This window comes from Mugil cephalus, chromosome 16 (genome assembly GCF_022458985.1).
Source record: "Mugil cephalus isolate CIBA_MC_2020 chromosome 16, CIBA_Mcephalus_1.1, whole genome shotgun sequence".
Lineage (NCBI taxonomy): Eukaryota > Metazoa > Chordata > Actinopteri > Mugiliformes > Mugilidae > Mugil > Mugil cephalus.
In genome coordinates, this window is record NC_061785.1 from 16,713,828 (window position 1) to 16,734,318 (window position 20,491).

General features: G+C 44.6%; 1 protein-coding gene across 16 annotated transcripts in view; it reads right to left on the minus strand.

The window, feature by feature from the left end:
* Positions 1–3,563: 3,563 nt before the first annotated feature.
* mrtfab (myocardin related transcription factor Ab) overlaps positions 3,564–20,491 on the minus strand; it is a 40,339-nt gene continuing 23,411 nt past the window's right edge. For 8 of the 16 annotated variants that reach the window (XM_047608314.1, XM_047608316.1, XM_047608317.1 and 5 more), the window contains 16 exons: positions 14,400–14,455; positions 13,952–14,027; positions 13,227–13,388; positions 12,155–12,318; positions 11,866–12,012; positions 11,571–11,639; positions 10,844–11,028; positions 10,134–10,305; positions 8,933–9,331; positions 7,797–8,831; positions 7,461–7,667; positions 7,282–7,374; positions 6,825–6,965; positions 6,595–6,690; positions 5,712–5,775; positions 3,564–5,141 (listed from right to left, as the gene is read on the minus strand). In XM_047608314.1, coding sequence (XP_047464270.1) covers positions 4,567–5,141; positions 5,712–5,775; positions 6,595–6,690; positions 6,825–6,965; positions 7,282–7,374; positions 7,461–7,667; positions 7,797–8,831; positions 8,933–9,331; positions 10,134–10,305; positions 10,844–11,028; positions 11,571–11,639; positions 11,866–12,012; positions 12,155–12,318; positions 13,227–13,388; positions 13,952–14,027; positions 14,400–14,455 — 3,641 coding nt within the window. In that variant the 3' untranslated portion in view covers positions 3,564–4,566. The remainder of the gene's footprint in view (positions 5,142–5,711; positions 5,776–6,594; positions 6,691–6,824; positions 6,966–7,281; positions 7,375–7,460; positions 7,668–7,796; positions 8,832–8,932; positions 9,332–10,133; positions 10,306–10,843; positions 11,029–11,570; positions 11,640–11,865; positions 12,013–12,154; positions 12,319–13,226; positions 13,389–13,951; positions 14,028–14,399; positions 14,456–20,491) is intronic. The other 8 variants (XM_047608325.1, XM_047608313.1, XM_047608326.1 and 5 more) reach the window with 5 other exon arrangements.

A 20,491-nucleotide genomic window follows, 5' to 3' on the forward strand; every position in this document is an offset into this window, starting at 1 on the left:
TTAACCATTTGCTCTGAAGTTAATCCAGTTAACGGATTAAAGTCTCAGGCGATGTTCCTGATGAGTTAGTTTGATAGTCCGTCGACACAAGTTGATAGGAACAGAATATAGAGTTGCATTTAGGGAAATGCAGGATGCAGCACATTTGGAGCTTTACTTATGAAAGGGATACACCAACTTTGATTGGTCTGTTGCAAGCACAAGCTCTCACTGATGATGTTTAGCTTAGATTTACTGTTGCTGCCTTACAGCCAGGGGAAACACAGAGTTTTTTTTTAAACTTTTCTCCTGCTGTATATTCAAAACAGAGATGCATATTGCTACTAGCATTTATGCTAAGATAAGATAAGCTACAAATGTACACACATCATGCTGATATTAAAAGACTCTGGTTAAGAAGGGAAGATATGAATCTGCCCCTTTATGGAAAGCAGTCTTGAAAATAGTTAAGTAAGAGCTCTGCTAAATCTAAAAATACACCACACGCACACAAACACATGCATGCACGTTTGTATGGCTATGTTTGTGATGGCACTCATTGATATAATGCATTCCCTAGCCTCTTACCCTAACCCTAACCATCTCAACTTAATGTAACCATAACGTTTGTAATCTTTACCCTAAAACTGAGTCTTCACCATCAAACAGCCTAGTAAAGAACTGGCCAAAATGTCCTCACTTTGCACAAATGTCCTCAATCTAATGGTGAAAAAACTCAAATTGGTCCTCAGGAAAGATGGCTGTACAAGAACACACACACATACACACACAACCCAATTAACTGCATCCAGAGCGCCTTACATTTGATTCCCTCCATACAAACATACAAACCTTTTTTTTTTTTTTAGCCAGATGGAGTTCCCTTTCATTCTTCGTGCGTTTAACATTGGCACGGTGGCAAAATGTTTTCCGAGCCCTTGTGATTAAAAACCATGCATGACTGCTGGCTGCAGGGTGGCAGGCTCCTGTCAGTGGGATGTGGAATACAGAGGAGATCTTTAGTCCTCGTGGTGCCGCAGCCCTTTGGAGCTCAGCAGTTAATTAGTGGCATGGCCTTGGGACTTTTATCTGCTCTGTGTACGGGGCGAGAGAGAGAGAGAGAGAGAGAGATGCTCTAAGGGAGCTGTAGTGAGCTGTGGTGACCTGTGTCTGTGTGTGAATTTGTAAAGATGCACTGAGCTGGTTGCATGTTTGCGTGCTGTGCATGTGCATGACATATCTCCATGTGTTACAGCCTTCGCGTGTGTGTGTGTGTGTGATCATGTGGGTGTTGGAGAGCTACCATGGGCTCATCAGGGTCTTTGAGAGAAGATGAAGAGCTGCCTGAGTGAGACTTGAAAGGCTCAAAGGAGTAAGTGAGCGAGTCAAACTGGGCATTAGTGCTCGATTCAGGCTGCCGTTGCCAAAGAAAAGGACGAGGAGAAGATGATGAAGAGGTCACTTTACCCTCACTGTTCGAGAGAAGAGCTCTGTAATTACCAGTCGTTTAAATGGTTTCTGGTCTGTTTTCAGTGGATGCAGAAATGATATCTCCCCGCTGTAAGCTGCTGAGCCACAGCTATAAGCCCATTAAAATGTTCCTGCAAAGTCACCCTGGTTGTTGATTCATCTGGGCGGCGTATGGGCAGGTGTCGTCACACAACAGTCATTACTGGTCGTCTCATTACAATCGTACGCTCTTCTGGGACACCTTGGGTCCCAACGTTCACGTAGATTTTAATTTGGAATGAACGAGCACACTAATCTGACAACACTAACCTTGGACAATGTTGGACAGTGCAACCACTGGTCAAAAGTCCAACTCCACCAATGCCACCAAAAATCAGCATCAGTCCTTTGGATGCTGACCCATTGCGTTAGTATATACTTCTTTTGGGGCAATAGTCAACATTTATAAAAAATTCTATTCTAAAATGTTTTCGCTAGCTGGTTAATTGAGAGTCTATGAGAATGATCTGACCTTATTGACCCAAAGACGTGGACCTGGTCTACTTTTGGGGCCAGCTGCTTTGCCAGCTCTATGAGCCAACCAGAAGCGTTATTAGAAGAGTTTCCCGTTTGCACTTTTGAATGACAAATTCAAACTACTGCCACCTGCTGGTATGGAGGGGTATTTTCATTCAGCAGGCTGTTGGCTGTTGGCTGTAGCGATGCGTTCAAGTGTAATTATTTAATCATAGGCGGGTAGTCCCTGGATGTCTGCTTGGTGTCTGTGTTTTTTGACATCGGCCCATCAGAGAAACCGTCCATGACAAAAACGTCCCAGTAACAATAAAAATACATTTTTTATTGTTTTGTCTTTTTTATTGTTCAAAAACTATTAGTGAAATACTCAGGGTTAAATCTTACTGAAACACTGTTCTATTCATGGAAACCACCTCTGGAGGCATTTTATCAGACTCCTCACAGCAGCTCCCTCTGGAGCCACAAAGGCCTTTATACAATATACAATCAGCCGGTTCCTGATTCACTTGTTTGGTGAATGTAATAACCTTTTCTACCACAGCTGCTGTTAAAAATAGAGCCGCTGCATTTTCACATTACTGGGAGGTGGCATTGTGGAGAGTTTGAGATGAAAGACTTGCACGCCACATCACAATCATCTTCGCACAACCTCTAATGGAACTAATGAAATACGCACCTCTAAGCCACCTCTTTAACACGTGTGTGTGTCGCACCTTTAGCACGTACAACACAAAGTGTCAGATTGTGAACAGCTGAACGGCGCAGGTGTAAAAAGACTAAACAGTTGCAACGTAGCATCACAGAGTGAGGAAACGATAGGTGCACGATAGATTTACTTATAAATGAGTACTATGATTAACGGTAAAAGAAAATATCTGTCACACTTAAATCTGTATATAATAACAATCAGTCGAGGAAGCCTCGACATGGAATGTAAAGCCAAAATTAAAATTTGTTCCGTTTTAAGTTTTTACATAAAGAGTGACACAAACTCAAACTCCTGTACTAACTTTAAGATGTTGATGCTGTAATGACTGAAGCTGTGTCGCTGTGATGAATTATGCTTAAAGATGTAAATGATACTGAGAGGCATAACAAAACAACATCCAGTCAGGTGAGCTTTACTCTGTCAGTTACGGGTCGGAGGAAGAGACGGCATACCTTCAAAATAAAATGTCTGAGAATATGTTGCATTTTAATTTTGAAGGACTTTGCCTGGGTGATTTCCACAATTTTGATTCTGACAGAACACGAAGGAGCAGAGGGAATCTAAACTGAGGTTCCCAATGACTAAAACGCACATAAACAAAACCGTAAAGTGAAGTATTCAGTGCCCAGGCAACACTGAAGTAAAACTAAAATGACTTTAGATTCAGGTGCGCATGATTACAAGCTAATTTCTTTACAATAACTCCCCCTTGTGGATTTGTTGTTTTATGACCAGGTTCCTCAAACTTCAGTTGTTGCTAATGATCCTTCAATAATCATCTTAATAATAAGACAGATAGCGCTGTGTTATTGTTTTAATTACAGAAAGGTTTCAGGAAAAAACAGTGGCATCGTGTGTTGTGAAAGTGCAAAAGAAAAACAGACGCACCTTTTTGAGTTTTTATATTTATTTTTTTTAAACATTTTTTCTTTAAAAAATGACAAGGTCCAAGTATTTTGGAAGCCCCGCCCTCACCCTATGTTCCCCAGCCGGCCAGCTCGACTCTAAAGCAACCAGCAAAGAAAAATAGTCATATGGACAATTGATAATATACACCCCATATACAGCAATACATAGTGGTCTACAATGTTACCAATAATACACAACCTCTAATGAGGCTTCAATTCAAACTGTTGCCACTGATATGGTTCATTTCAACAACCAACGATGGTAGTTTTTTTTTTTTTATGACTAGTGTGGTGGGGCTCAGGGCGCCGACGAGGCCACCGACAGCTGCCTTTCTTTACACACCATCAACATAACACGTGTTGGCTTTCACTCAGCCTCGCCAAACAGTGCTAAGATTGGGCTGTTGACCTGAACACCCCCCCCCCCCCCCCCCCCCCCCTTCAAACCAACCAGATTCAGCATAAGTGCAAAGTTTAGGAGGCACTGACACACACCGTTATCTCTAGAAGCCAGAGTAAACGTCGCAGAGAGTCCCTCCTCGGGTCTGATCTGTCAGACGGTTTACAGAGGGGTTGAAATGTGTTGAAGTGACCTACAGCTGGTTTAATTTAACCTGGTTATAATGCTGGTCAGGACACAGGAAGTGGGATTCCGTCAGCCGGGCCGTCGCCACCTGCTTCGAGGATCCCCATAGAATTAAAATTCAAAAAGTCCACTTCAGTTCCACCATGTTCAAGTCCTTTCTATGAACTTAACTTCTATGTTTTCTTGCTTATTTCACCTCACCTTGCATACAGTAACAGCCAGTGAAAGACAGGGCAAACCGTGTAAATGCGTGTGCGCGTGTCTGCATGTGCCAGTGACTCCTGCAGTGGTAGAGACAGCATAGAGAAGGTATGTGTATGTGCATGAAATAAAGACGGAGTCTGTACACAGTGTGAGCGACTGCATGTCCATCTGTGTGCGTCCGCGCGACGGCGGGGCTACAGACACGACTCCCAGTGCAGGTCTGTGCTGTCCAGAAAGTCGGTCGAGAAGACGCTCTGTGGAGTGTGCGGAGCGAGCGGCGCTAAACTCGTCCCCCCGTCTCCTTCGCCTCCCCCCGATCCTCCTCGCCCCCCTCCGTTGCCCTCGCTCCCGCCGCTCGCGCTCCCCACCATGGAGATGTCCAGCCAGTCCATGCTGTCTAGAGTGGGGTCGCCAAAGTCCAGCCCCGGGGAGTGAGACGAGAAGCCCAGGTCGGACGTGTCCATGGGGGAGGGAGGGTGGTCCAGGATGCTGGGCGTGCTCAGCATCTGGCTGTGGAGGTCGTCGATCAGTGTCAGGCCGCCGTCGGGCTCCATGCCCAGCAGAGAGGTGCCCGTGGTGCTCTCCAGGAAGTCCTCCAGGCGCCCGCCGCTGTTGCAGGGCTCCCCCACGGAGGACTGAGGGGAGATGAGGGGCTCCGTGGGGGAGGGAGGGGAGAGGTGGAGCGGGGACGGGGCGGCGGACGGGGAAGGTGGGTCAGAGTGCAGAGGGGCGAGGGACGGGTCCGGGTTGGACTTGAAGCCTGGGATCTCTGAGGGAGGACAAAGGGGGAAAACACCATCAGTACAGAATAACAGAGGAGAAATTCAAACCGTCCATGAAGATTTATTTTTTAATACTGAGTATTGGCTGATCTGATTTCCTTCAATTACTATAAATGTTTTTTTTTTGTTTTTTTATTATATATATCTAAAATATTCTCCACTGGTGATTCGTAAAGGCTTTTCTTGTCTTCCTTGTATTGTCCACATGTGCAAAGTAATAATAATAACACTAAATGAATCACAGTCACAACAAATACTTTATCAGAATTCTGCAGAAAACATTCAGTCCCATCGTTTTACGGCAGATGGAATCAAAACCAAAGGATGAGGCTTGGCCACATGCTCGGTACGATCCCATCATTATGTAAATGCTGCATCACACCCGATACCAATCTCCCGCTAGTAGCATGTAGCAGAGGAGGCTCGAGAAAGTGAGGCAGAAAACAGACGTGGGAGGAGCACAGCAGCGCAAGCTTAATAACAGGACCCGAGCAGCAGCACTTGTACATGTTCTGACACCAGGTGTATCTCACAGTGTCTATCTTGGAGCTTATTACCTCCACTCTTGAGCAGGATGTCAAACAGGTCGTCCATCTGCTGGCTGTTCACTCCATTCTCCTGCTACGAGAGAAAAACAAATTATTCATGAGCCACAGCGCTGCTTGCTCCGCTAAAACACAAACTCCATCTTAAAATGCAGTAATAAACTTGGTATTTCTGGATGTCAGTCAGGTGTTTAAAATAGATTTTTAACATAAAACCTCAGATGATAGTGACACGTTTTACCCATCTTGAATGTGTTCACGTATTAAAATGATGTACAAACAGTTTAAGGGTATTTTGTCTCTGGAATCAGATAGAAATGATCTAACACAGAACATCCGCTTTCACTCTGACGTCGGGTTCTTTTTGGCTGCTTAATAGGCTTTATGCAAATAAAATAAAAACTGGTTTCAGTATGAGTCACTTAGCTTCTAAAACCAGGCCAAGAAGACCGGCTTTCTCAGGTATTAACAGACAGGAATACACCGTGTTGTGACTGGAGCAAAAAACGCAGTTTTCATTTTCTCATGACCGGAAGCACTCAACCGGTTACTATTTTCTTCTTGCAAATGCTTCACGTCTAAATGAAATCCGCTGACAAGCACCAAATTTGTCATATATGTTAAGCAGAAGTAAATCAGACGGGCTGGAAATAGCGGCCTACAAAAGTACACAAAAGTAACGTTACAGACTATTGGAACAATCTCGAGATTTTGAGGCTGACACACACAAAAAAACAAGACCACAGTAACCGAACGCAGCACTACAACAGTTCCCTAAGATTAGTAACATGAACACACGGCTCAGTGTGAGGAGATGGAAAAACAGAGACGGAGACAGAAAAAAAGGTCGATACTGCAAAAGGGGTGGAAAGAAAAGACATGCTGGAGGACATACTTTAGAGCGTTGAGGAGGAAGGGTGGTGTTGGGTTTGGGAGAGGGAGGGGTGAACAGTGTGTGCCGGTCGTAAGGCGGACACACCTCCTCTCTCTGCTAGGATGGTGTGATAAAATGGGAGAAGAAACACAGAGAAAAAAAAATAAATTTAATGAACAAAAAGAATGGGAGACTGAGCAGTAGAGATGATAGGCTGGTGGGAACTCTGGGGTCGGGGGAAGCGGTGTTACCTTGAGAGATGACATCAGGTTGCTTTGGCTTTCGTTTTCTGACAGGTCGTCGAAGAACGGCTGCAGGTTGGGCGGGGCGGTGGCCGCGAGGCTGGGCTGTGGAGCGCCATTGGTGTCCAAGTGCAGCCCTGCCTTCTGTCCCTGAGGGAAGACAAAGACACATTTACACAACAGCTCACAAGGGTATTTTTATTTGTGATTTCCTAGAGAGCTCTTGAATAACATTTCATCCGTGCACAGTTGATTTTGATCATTTTAAACTGGTGTCAGTGGCGACACCTTGTGGCACAATGATGATACTGCTTGGTTGTTGCCAACAGCTGCATTTCACCAAAATTTATTTTCACAGCCTAACTAGATAATATAAAATTACAACAGCAACAACATCAGCATCTAAAATAAGAAAACTAGGTAAGAGGTTTGGAAACTTTCAAAAGCTGTTGAGTTTGTGTTGTACCTTTTTGATTGGTTGGCTCACAGGTTCCGCCTCTGGTTTCGCTTTTGATTGGGTGTCAGCACTGGGGAGTTTACTTGGAGTCGACTGCAATCTCTGAAAGGTGTCATGTACACAAAGTTACAAATAATTTGTCCTCATTAACTTTTACAGGTCACCACAAACAACCACATTTCCTGTACCTGCAGCGTGATGCGCCCGTTGGTTTTGGCCAATGAGGACACTCCGTTCTGTCCCTCTGTGGCGTGACTGGTGAGAGCGATCAGGTAGTGATTGCCATTGGTGTCTGTGACCAGCGTGGGTGTACCATTAGCCTTTAGGAGGTCCAGGGAAATGGCCGGGGTGTGGAGTGGAGTGCCGTTCTGTTGGTTGATGGTGACTGGAGTCACCTGAAAACAGAAACCCAACAGTTGGTTTGTTATTTTAGGTCTATGTTAAAGAAAACTTTGTCTTAATAGCCAATTAGAAGCATGTATGATTTCATCTTTAGTGTTTACATATATATCAAACTGCATTACCTGTTGTGTGGTAGCTGCTGCCGTCTGCTGTTTCTGCTGCCTTTGCTGAGCCCTCTGCTGCTTCCTCTGCTGGCTCTGGGTCAATCCCGGTTTCTGGTTCGTCACTGTCGGGTTCTGGATCTGGACCTGAACCTGTTTCAGCTGAACCTGGTTCTTCTGCTGAGCTTGCACCTGCCCTTGGCTTTGCTTGAGCTGGTTTTGCTGCACCAGCTTCTGTTGTGCGAGTTTCTGCTGGGCAAGTTTCTGCTGTGCTAACTTCTGCTGGGCCAGGAGTTGTTTCTGTTGTGTTTGTTGTATGATCAGCTGCTGCAGTTGCTGCTGCTGCTGGAGCAGGATTTGAGCGTCTCTCTTCTGCTGCTGTTGCTTTTGAGGGTTCAGTTTAGCCTCTGGCACTTTATGCAGTTGCACCTGACTCAGCCGCTGCTTAAGTTGCGGCTGCTGTTTCTGCAGCTCGGCTTGTTGGACCTGCAGCCGATGGATCTGCTGCAGCCGGAGCAGAGTCTCTTGAGAGCACTGCATGGGCTGGGTGGGCTTCTTAGCTTGAGCCTCCTCTGTCACTCCCTCCATTCCTTCCTCAAGCTCCACCTCCTTCTTCACCTTCAGCACGATGCCATTAGGGAGTGTAGGGGGTTGAATGGCCGAGGCCTTTATTAAAGTTTGGAGTTTGACCTCTGGAGATGCTCTGTTCTTCTCACCGCCTTCCTTCTTCACCACTATCCCACCTGCTATCTTGCCTTGCTCCAGCTGGGACCTGAGGGTCTCAACCAGTCTTTGCTTCTGCCTCAGCATCCTTGTTAGCTCCTCAATCTGTTTGTCCTTCTCCTGGAGCATCTGGTCTTTGTCCATAGAGGACGTTTCCATGGCTATTCCTTGTTGGTGCTCGGGAGGCTGGACAGATGAAGGCGAAGTCCTGGACAGGCAGCATGAGCTCTGGATCTCCTCTTTGACTACGGAGAGTGGCTGGGAGAGCGGAGAGACGTTTGATGGGTGTTGAGGAGATGGGTGGAGGGTGAGCTGGGTCAGGGGAGAGCTCACCTGGTGGACGACAAAAAGAGGACGTCAGGCAAACATCTGGAGGAAGACAAATAATAAGCATTTCTCCGACCAATGACAAATAAAAAGGATGAAGACCTCACCATCTCTCCAAACATGTCTCCGTTACAGCTCGTCTCATCTGGACTCATCCCAGCCAACGACCTCTCAGACGGCGTAGGTGAAACTGGAGGGCTGGAGCTGGTGCTTCCAAATCGCATGACCCGCCCGGGAACCGCATGACACAAAGACGCCAGATCCAACTTGAACCCACCCTCTGTTGGATGGTGGTCAGGGGTGGAAGTTGTGGTTGGAGAAGATGTAATGGTGCTAACAGCAGTGGTGGTGCCGCCCTTCAGACTTGGCTGCGGTATGCTATTCTTCAAACCCGTCGGGGCGCCGCCATTTTGCTCTTGGTAGTTGCGAAGCCTCTCAATGAGATCATTCTTAGTGCCGGAGACGGTCAAACCACGCAATTTCAGTTCTTGTTTCAACTCTGCGACCTAGAGGATGGGAAAGCAGAAGAGTACTCATATAGCAGCATCTGACTCAACGTGAGAACAGAGACAACTGCTCAGTTAACTGAAATTCTAAAAGCTCTGTCTGTGTATATGTCATGAGTAACTTTTTTTTTTCCTCTTCCCATTCTACCCTAGTCAGTACCAATCGAATGTGGTGAGTTGAAGAAAAGTGGTGAACTAGTAATGAGGTCATGGGCATCAAAGGTTCTTTGAGGATAATGTGTGTGGCCTGATCTAACAGACAAGATCATATTGCTGATTCTGATAGAAAGGTGTCAGAAAACAGTTTGCTGTTCATGCTGACACCCGTTCACTGCCTCAAGCGCTTACAATGGAAAAAAAAAGCCCCCAAAAAAGGTGGCCTGGTCTATTTTCTAACACCAGGATGCATGATGGGAAAAAGGCAAGCCAGCGGAGGCAGTATGGAAATGGGGAACTGTTCTGCTAAGAGGCCTAGGGTCCATAGGGATGTTACTTTGACACCTAGCAACTACACAAGCATTGTTATACACCATGTACACTCTTTCATAGAAATGGCAGTGGCCTCTTTCAGCAGGGTAATGACACAACAGGTGGTCACAAAGTTATGGCTGATTACTGTTTTGTATTGTTCAAAAAGGCACAAATTATATTTTTCTGACATGGTAGTCCACTGCAGTGTTTTTTGTGAATGAGTTGCCTTTCAGCCAGGACCAGGATTAGGACTCTACCATAAGAAGAGTTTTGTTTTAGTAGTTTCTCTCAATAAAAATACATTGGATAAAAATGTTTTTGCTGAAATTACTTTGAACTCGTCCAGGTTGGCTGGCAGCGTGGCCGGTTTGGCTCCTCCCACTGCAGTTTGGCTCTGACGGACAGTCCCCGTCTGGCTGGAGGGGGCCGTGGTGGTGGTCGTGTGAACGCTGCGGGAGGGAGAGGGGCCGGAGTTGGTTGTAGAAGGCTGCTCAGTTTGTGGCCTGAGGGGAGACGGAAAACATTAAAGTTACATAAAAGACCGATTAGACTTGACCTCTTTTGTCTTTGCTGACAGTACAGAGACACTGTGACAGAAACCACAACATCACTGAACAGGAATGTAAAACTGGGAAATGTCCAAAAACTGCAACTGGAAAAATGAAACTTTTTTTATTTTTTTTTTAAATATACTGAAGTTTTCACTGCTGGGATTTTATGTCAAACTGCACCACTAAGTAGGGACTGACCGTCATTTTTAGATTTGAATTACGCTTTGAGCACCAGACTCACTCAAAAACCACTAACATGAAAAAGAACAAGCCACAGCAGAAAAGGGCTGGAGAAGAGAGGAAGTCATAATAATAACTGCATGCAGACGGCTACAGAAATGTACTTCTTAGACTGTAAATACTGGGCTTTACGAGAGAGAAAAAAAGCGGGTGTCGGTTTGTTGGCTCTTAACTTAAGAACCACGCAATTAGTCATCCTCGCTTCCACACCGTACCCACACAGACGCATCCTGCCATGCTTGACACTCACTTGGGAGGGGCGGGCAGAATGGTGTGGTAGTTGTAGTGCTGCTGTTGCTGACTGAGAATCTGCAGCTGCAGGAAGAGCTGCTGCTGGTGGAGGAGCTTCGCATAGGACGAGTCCATCTGAGGTGGACGCTCCTTGTCTGCCTTCTGGTCTGGAGGGATGTACTGATGGTACTTCAGCTTCTTCACCTTCACCAGAAAAAAAGAAAAGTTATGAGACAACTAAGTTTTTTAACACCTTTATACCATTAGATGCCACAAGTGTTAAGATGTGTTTATGTGTGCACATAGGACACGAGAAACAAGAATTCATTTAAATAAAGTTCCTACAGCAAAAGAGGCAAGAACACCACGGGTTGTTGGTATCTCTTCCTCTTCCGCCACACATTACTCCTTGTATGATTGTTGAATGTCATTTAAAAATGTTACAGCTAGAGAGAAGTTCCTGGTCTATGGTAAAGAACAGAGACTAAAACACAGACTAAACAAGTTGTCTGTGTAAACTGTCTCTTCCAAATCAGTGGGTTTCACTTTCACTATGTCTCAGTGTGTCTCGGCAGCAACGTGATGACAAACCAAAATATATTCTTAAAAGTGGAACCACATCATAAAATATCCTAAAATTGATATGCTGACTTGCCAATGTCGGTGACTAAGGTTCATACTCTCTTAGTGAACCCTGAGCTGTAAACCTTGTGCCAGTTTTTGCTAACGCTGAGGAGCTTGCTGACCTTGGGCTTGCTGTCCTTTGGTTTCTTAGGTCTCTGTGGAGGACGGTCTGAACTTGACTTGGCCTGAGACTGCAGACAGAAACCCGTGAGAAATGGAGAGGAGGAAGTAAGGAAATGCAGAGATGAGTAAGGGTTAACCGTGAGCCAGTTATAGCTGCTCCACAAATAAAGAACAGGGTCACAGCTATTCACAAATGATGAAATCTGCAGGAAGTTTAAAACAAACAGCACAAAAAACGAGCTAGCACTCAAAGGCTGATTGTGCGTTATTATCTGATTGTCAGGACCAGCGCACCTTGACCTGTCCGGTAGAAGAGCGGGAGGATGCTGACATAATTGTTGTCCCGTTTGTGATTTTTGGGAGAGGGGAAGAGTCTGACCCGTTCACCAGGGGAGGAGGAGGCGGCGGCGGAGGCGGAGGCGGCGGCGGCTGTGTGAGAAACTGATGAAGATATTTCTCCGGTTAATTGCGTGTTCACAGCCATTCGATTCATCGAGGGAAGATTTATTAGAAGTTTGTTTTCTTTAGCTTGAATCACTCAGTATTTACTCGATTTAACGAAGATTAAAAGCTTCGACGGTACCTGTGTGGGAGAAAGGTCTCCATTTGGGGTGAGCACTTCGGAGGGGGACATCTGAGGGACAGCGCTCAGGGGAGAGTCGTGATTGGTCAGCTGGTCGGGCGACAGAGCATCGCTGCTGTCCTCATCCAGAGATGAGCTCTCTCCCCCAGCTCCCTTTGGAGAATCTGTTACAGAGCGGGCGACGTTTACAGGTTCAGTGACGAAATGATGTTCAGCGTTAGAAAACGTGAGAAAAGTGAAAGAGTAAAAATAGTGGCTGGGAATTTTCCAGTCGCCGGAGCCAAAGAACGCAATAGCTCAATTCCTACTTTCCCCACGATGGGTAACAGTCCATCAGAGTCACTGCTCTTTAGCAATCAGCAGTGTGTGATTTTGAAGAAGTTATACAACACTGTGTGTTCTGCATCCAATGTTACAAAACAGGACTATGTCCAAACAAAGCTGCTGTGTCACTTCTGTAATGTTTTCTTTTTTTTTTTTTTTTTTACTTCCACCACAATGACATATCCTTTATCCACTGACATGTACTGTCAGAGTTTATACATTCACCTGTGTGTAAAAACCTGGATGTGGTGATTGCTCAGATGACGTCAAATGTAAATCATCCTTTAAAGGTGCCATAACTGCAGGCAGAGGTCACGGTCACAGCGGTAACTCGGTGGTGGAGGGGAACAGGTTTTTACTTGATGCTCATGGCTTTGTCTGGTTGTTTAGTTAAGCCCTGTGGGTGTGTTTATGAGTGGTGCTAAATGTTGTGCAAGTGTGTGTGTGTGTGTATCCTTGCACCAGCATTCTTGCTTAATCAAAGTTGTAGTTGTGCAAGAGTTTTCTGTCTACACCAGCTTCTATTCCACTCTCCCAATGCTCGTATCATGTTTGACCGCATCTGTGTCTGTGGATAACGATGCGTGTTAGTCTGCACTGTACGTTTATCCCTGTTTGCACGTATTTGCCTATCTTCACTTAAGCAGAGGAGCGCTCGATTAACATAACGCAATTAACATAATGCGCAGTCACCGATGACTTATCTGCCACCGTAGCGGGACGCGTGTTGTGAGGTGCGTGCAGTTACCCAGCAGTGAGTGCTGCACGGGGCAGGTGACGGACAGGATGTTCTTGTGGACCAGTTCGATGGGACCCGGTCTGTGAGAGATCTTGTCGTTGAGGTCGTCAGCCAGTCGTGCTCGCTTCAGCTGCAGCTGCTTGGCCTGCAGAGACGGCTCCGCTGACGTCTCTGTGGAGGGCACAACACGACATAATGCATGCAAATTTATTTATCGTGTGATGCAGAAACCAGATGCAACATGAGACATATTTTAGAGGGTGTTTAACAAATATTCGGTTGAGAAGTTGCCTTCTGAAGGTCGCAGACACTGGGTCTTGGGCCTATTTTAGCACTTCCTCATCTTGAATTCAACCTCGGTTTAAAAAACCCAAACACAAAACAGATGCATGAAACTGATAACACACTTTGAATGACAAGAGTGTCATTTAAAGCGTCTATAACTTAAAAATACACATCGCAGACAAACACGATCGTGAGACGACCTTCGATTGGAAAAAAAATAAAATCAGAATCATGCATAAACCCCTTAGATGATACAAAGTTACTCTTTAACAGAGACCACACAAACAATCCCACAAGTGGGAACTTAACGCCAACTGATCAAAGAGAATTAGTTAAGCTTTGTTTAAAGCACATTTCCATTTCACGGTTTCATCTGTTCGACACTAGTTTTTGGTGACAGTAAGGAAATTAGTCTTTAATAAGAGTTTTACTTGACGGCCAAAACTCACCCTCCAGAATGTGCATCCTGACCAGCTCAGAGCGTTCAGGGCGACACCGGATCTTCCTCTTCAGGTAGTCCTCGGTCTGCGGACGACAGGAGGAGGCAAACATACGATGAAAGAAAGAAAAATGGAAGAGCAACACAGATGATGAAAACGAGAGCGCAGGGATCCTCTACAAACCGGGACCTGGCTGCTTCGGTATTGCACAACATTAACTAGAATTTAGCAAACCAGATGCAGATTATTACTTGAATTGTAGCAGGCTGTCAACTCTTCTTGACAGTGGCAGGTAAATGTAAAAAGTGCTTAGGAGTCCAACTGGTACGCACACTTGAAGATGGTCACCTTACCATAGGTGCCATTTGTTTGACGTCGTTTTTAAGCATTACCGTTTTCCCTCGCTCAAGAAAACCCACTGAAACAGCAGGAAACTCAGTGAACTTCTGACACTCACCCTTGCTCGCTCCAGGCTCCTCCGTTGTTCGTGAAAGGCTGCCGGGCTCTTCAGTGCTGCATGGAGAGAGGAGGGAGGGAGGGAAAATAAAAAGTGAGAGCGATGAATGCAGCCCGGAGGAACTCCGATGGATCCGTGATGCTCTGTTCGGGCTGGAAACGACGTGAGAGTCAGATACGACTATAATCGAAGGCGGGCGCGAAGCAGAAGTGACTGCTCAGAGAGAAGGTCAGGAGCGCCTTTCTAAAACCGCACTCTCTGATGACAGCTGAGGAGGCTGATGCGTCTCTCCTACGTGCACGAGAATAAAGCACATTTTACGCAGTGGAAGTCACCCTCTGTTTTCAAAGAGAAATTAGCAACTGTAAATGTTTTCTGGGCCCATTAATAGACGGCGCTCAGTGTTAGTGAGTTAGCTCAGATCGATTTGGTTTAAAAGGAGAAAATATTCAGACGCGAGACCACATGACTGAGACCATAACGTAGTCGTGTTATTCAACGGCCTGTCAACATGTCGTACTCTGGTGAGGTTTACAAGAAGTGAGGCTAAAAGTCAGTAGGTGTCTACATTTCAACATTTGCATCTTTTTTGTCAGTGAACTGGTAGTACTCCACGCTGAACTAGTTCGATGCAGTCACATTTTCACAAAAGCAAATACTCACGCGCACACTAAACTCTAACATACTTTCTTTTTAAATGGGCATGAAAGCCCTCGTTCGTGATGCTTATTTTAACCAGAAGTGCAACCGCTGTGGTAAATTGAGTTTTTGCATATTGCTGACTGAAACTAAAATCGAATTCAGGGGCCAATTCTCGGCATTACTTTTGATAAATGGGTTGCGGCCTGGACTATGAGACATCAGCTCTTGATGAAGAGTAGTCTGGAAAAGACAGAGGGGAGCGCGGAGTGATGGACAGGCTGCTGCATAAGCAAAGAAGGACATTCATCACTCTGCTCAGTCATGGTGGTCTGTAATGCAACGAGGGTTATTGGTGTGAATGTCTGAGTGTTATGTGTGTGTGTGAGAGACAAGTGACATTTATGCAATTTTCACAAGCCAGCCCAGATCCTGTATCTGGCTGGACCCAGCAGTAACCTCTGAGGCCAGAACAAAAAGTCAGCTCTAACTTCCCAAATATTGGCGCGGGGTCCCTCTGTCAGGGACGCAAGAGGCTCAGCTGGGGGCAGTCAAACCATCTGGACGGGCTTTATGTGGACAGAACTACAAAGTCATACTAGTAATCTGAGTTGAATTAGTTTGTTACAACACGTCCCAGTTGGACGTGGAGGACTTTTTGTCTCTGTATCAGTTAAAACATCTCACGGTTTCATCCTCTTTTGCCAATTTCCCTATTCACAACAACTGTACAGGGGAGAACCAAAACTACTTTTCAGGAACCAATTGGTGACATCATTGGAGGGGTTGCATATATTCACAAACAATCGCTGGTCTATACTCGTGTCAAGAGGTCGAGTAGTACCAAAAGATTTGCACTGTGGAAAATGTTACTAGCAATTAAATAACTCTTCCCATCATGGTATTGGGCATAAAGCACAGTCCTGCACAAATGTCAGTCTTAGATAAGACACCAAGAACAAACAAATATCTTTATCATTAGAGACCTTTTCCATTGCAAGTGCGTGAACAAGAGTTTGGAAAAGCTCGGCCCACAAACAAAGATGTCCCCTGTATATTTGGGGAAGGATATTGGGAGGACGGTGGCAGTTGCTGTGATGTAACTGAACAATTGTCTGATTGGTCAAGAGCTGACGAAATCCCTGCCAAGGGTGCGCAAGTGTGGACATTCTGGCTACGGCGGGGTGTCAACTGTATGCACCACAGATGAGTGGGTGGGGGTCGGAGGCATTCCTCACGTCACAGCCCCCTGACGTTCACAGAAGAGCCGCATTACAGCTGTGATATAACCGACGGTCAAGTCCGCTACACAACTGAACAAAGAACAACAAACTGATCTTATCTCATCTCTACCTCCCTCAAAAGTTTGAAATTTCAAGACAACGTTACGATGCAACTTTCTGCTCTCTTTAGACCTTTTTGTCAGTGGCTGGTTTGTTATTGCAGTCCATCCAATAACGTCGCTGTCATTGACCGTTTTAATTCATCTCTTCACATGACAGAGACTTGGTCTTTTTGACCACAATAAAGACCTGTGACACATATCTTGGCTGTAATGCACCACACACAAATCAAAACACAAAGGACAAAGTCACAAACAGTAGCCAACAGACCCAGTTTCTAGAAATTAGAGACGACTTCAACTTCAAGAAAACCCCCCTGCCAATTATCTTAATATAAAAAGAGGAAGTGAAAACATCTGGCAACCTACACAGCATTTTCAAATCAGTTTTCATTAGTGTGTATGTTGCTAAGAATACTAAGAACTTTAACCAACTTTACTGTAACACTGACCCTATGATCGTTATAGTTGAATTACTCCTGTGACCTACTACTATTGCTTCCTCTCAATCCAGCAAAGTTATGCATTTTTTTTTTCGATAGGGGAACCAGTAGGAGCTTCGCTAGGTGCGTTTACATGCTCGTGAAACAAAACATATTATTGCCTTAATCGGACTATAACAGGATTAACAGGTTACTCCGATTAAAATCTGAGTTCTCATTATCCGATTGAGACGCCCAGATAACGCGATTGGAATTCGATTTTCTCCAGCATGTATGCGGTAACCACAGTTTTCCGATCGGATAATGCGTGTGCGAATGCTCCACAACCACTGCGCTGGCGCGTGACCCTGGACAAAAACATCCAAGCCAGTCACACAAGAAGAAGAAGAGGTAAACGGAGCTGCTAGAAGAACCGCCTGAAGGATATCGGATATATTAACCCGCTGAAAAGACACGTATCGCCACCTAGTGTGGAGGAGGAGAACGGTTATTCGATATAAACTGGGACAAGGACTGTGGTGAGAAAGTCAAATTTTGAGCATAGCTCGATTAAGCTCTGCATGTAAATGCACTGACTAGAGCAAGTGGGAGGTTAAGTCCCTTGTTCAATAACACTTACACAGCTTTTACTGAGGAAGGATGGAAACTTACCCCTTCACACCACCTACAGTTGTAAAACCACTGTGAGGACTGGATGCCACAACAGGAACTGACCTTATATTAGTTAACTGTTTCCTCTACATCTGGTCAGCATGCTTCAAAACACATGATGTTATGAAGAATGAGTGAGTAAGAATGACTTTCAACCATTTCAACCGTCAGTTGACAGGAAATAAAATGAAAGCCACATATTTAATCGTTCCAGCTTCTCAGAGATGATTAACTGCTGCTTGAGTTTAATATTATTCAGGCAAAACGAGCCACGTCATGACGCCGTGAGGGAGCATTTTGTGTGTTATAAACTGAATGAATATAAACACAGAATTATCATCTGGAGGTGAATTGATAACAATACTGCAGCCGTACATATATGGTAGTCACTGTATACACAATTACTCCCAAGAGTAAAACAAAAACGTCAACAAATCAACACATTTTACTGTTGGTTTTCAGTTAATTCATTATTTAAAAGTGTTCATTTGGATGACAGCTATTTATGTGTTTGTGCCGTCATGACACAATTCATCTGAAAGTCAATAAAAGATGATCTGTTGATGAGTCCTATAGTGTATTAGGTCAGGGTTAACAGTTTTCACCTTTGAAGCAATTTTCTGAGAACCTCATTTAAACCTCCTGTGCCTTTTGTTAAGTTTTTACTTATTTTATTTGTTTTATTATATCACTGTTGTCGTTCTGCACATAAAAACGTAGGGTAACTACCAAATGAATGAGACACATAACGCTGCCCACTGAAACAATCCCTTGGTGTCTCCCAGGGGAGTATTATTTTATACATAACTGTAGTTTACTTTTAACTGTTATGCAAACTGAACCAGCTTAGTGACATCAGGGGCATTTTCAGTGGACTAACTAATTCACTCATCGTTGGAAACTTGTTCTACCAAACAGCACAGTGCGTGGTGGAAAAAAAACAGAAACGTGGCACTGGGATGCCCACATGCCTACTTGTTTCACCTCATTGAGATGCAACTCGGATCTTATGAATACAGGTTTCTCTTTGGGAATGGCCCTTCTGATCACCTTCTCAAGTATTATCAAGTATTCCTATGTTTCTACTCTATAACCACTTGGCCAGTGAAGAGTAACTATCATATCTACGGTACAATATATATCAATAAAGTTACTTTCAACTCACAGTTAGATAAGACACTGGCATCTTCCAAAAAATAAGACGGTGTACAAGAGGCGTCATTGTGGAAAAAAAAATATTTCTCAGCTTTTATTTACATAACAAAGAACAAAAAGTGACATGTCCAAAATGATTCATACCTTTCTCAGTAATCATATAAAAGTCTTCATTGGCTATTACAGCAATCAAATGTTTCCAATAATTGTCGACCAGGTTCTTACATGTCTCCACTGGTATTTTTTCCCATTCATCTCTTGTGATGAGTCCCATCTCTTTCAGGTTGGAGAATGTCTTTGCCATCACCCTGATCTTTAGCTCCCTCCACAGATTCTCAACTGGATTCAAGTCATGACTCTGGACAGGCCACTGCAAAACGATCTGCTAACCATTTCCTTCAGACTGCCAGATGTTGTTGAGAATCTTGATGTATTCCTCTTCTGTCATGGTTCTGTTTACTGCGATTAGGTTCCCTGGTCTATTGGCTGAAAAACACCACCACCGCGTTAGACAGTGGGGATGGTTTTCTTAGGTGTTGTTCTCCTTTTTTACCCCAAATGAAGCGTAGGTCATTGTGGCCAAGCAATTACGTTTTTGTTTCATCTGACTATACAACATAAGAACATTGGCAACGGCCAAATGAACTCTTGTGTGTCTGATCTGGAGAACTGGCGTCCTCCTTAGACTTTGTCCACGGAGCTCAGCAGTCAGTGTCCGTTGGACTGTCTGCCGTGAGACGTTGCCACTAGCACAGTCCAGATTCTCCAGGATGGCCTTGGTGGTGATCCTTGGATTCTTTTTCACCTCTCTCACTATCCAACCAGCACAGGTGTCACTTCCGGCTTTCGACTACGTCCTCTGAGATTTTACACCGTACGCAACGTCTTTTATTTTTTTAGTAACGCTTTGCACTGTAGCCATTGGAAAATGAAAACATTTAGACCTTGGGCCTTATAATCCTTTCCTGACTTGTGAGAAGCCACAATGCTCCGCTGCATGTCCTCAGTGAGCTCCTTTGTTTTAGCCATGAGCCTGTCAACAAACCATCTGCAGAGAGCTGCTGTTTTCTACCTGTTGAGTTGATTAAAACAGCTGTTCCCAATGAACCAGGGTAATTAGGATTGGAATGATATACACCTTTGGGTTTTCCCATACACTGTGACAATTTTGGACATGCCATTTTTTGTTCGAATGTAAATAAAATCTAAAAAATGTGGACATTTCAGCAGGACAATGACCCACAACACAGAGCGAAAGTGGTGAAGAAATGCTTTACGGGTCGTTTTGCATTGGCCCGGCCAGAGTCACGACTTGAGTCCTGTTGAGAATCTGTGGGTGACGACAAGGAGACCCTGAACCTGAATGACTGGAAGCTCGTCACAAAAGATGAATGGGCAAAAAGCTGAGCAGCATTTATAGGAAATGTTTGATTGCTGTAATAGCCAATGTACCCTTCCTTTTGATCATTGAGAAGAGTATCTTTTTTTTCCCACAACGCCTCTTGCACATCTTATTTTATTTTAGGAAAAAGCCTGTGTCATATCCGGTTTAAAAGAAAAAGAAAGACAAAATTGTTGGTTGAATAAAATTAACTTTAAGCCAAAACTTGCCAGGGGTATTAATAATTTCGGGCTTGACTGTATATATATATTTATATATATACTTTTGGTATAGTGCGGAACTTTGAAAGAGGAAGTGGATTAGAAGAAGAGGAAGCTGCTCTGTTTGATAGGGCAAGATAGCGCAAACTGGGGCAAGAACTTTTGTATGACAAGCAGCATTCACACTCATATCGATAATGCAGATAAACGCTGACGTTTCTGCAGAGAAGGGAAAAAACTAGTCTCAAGCTTCACCACAC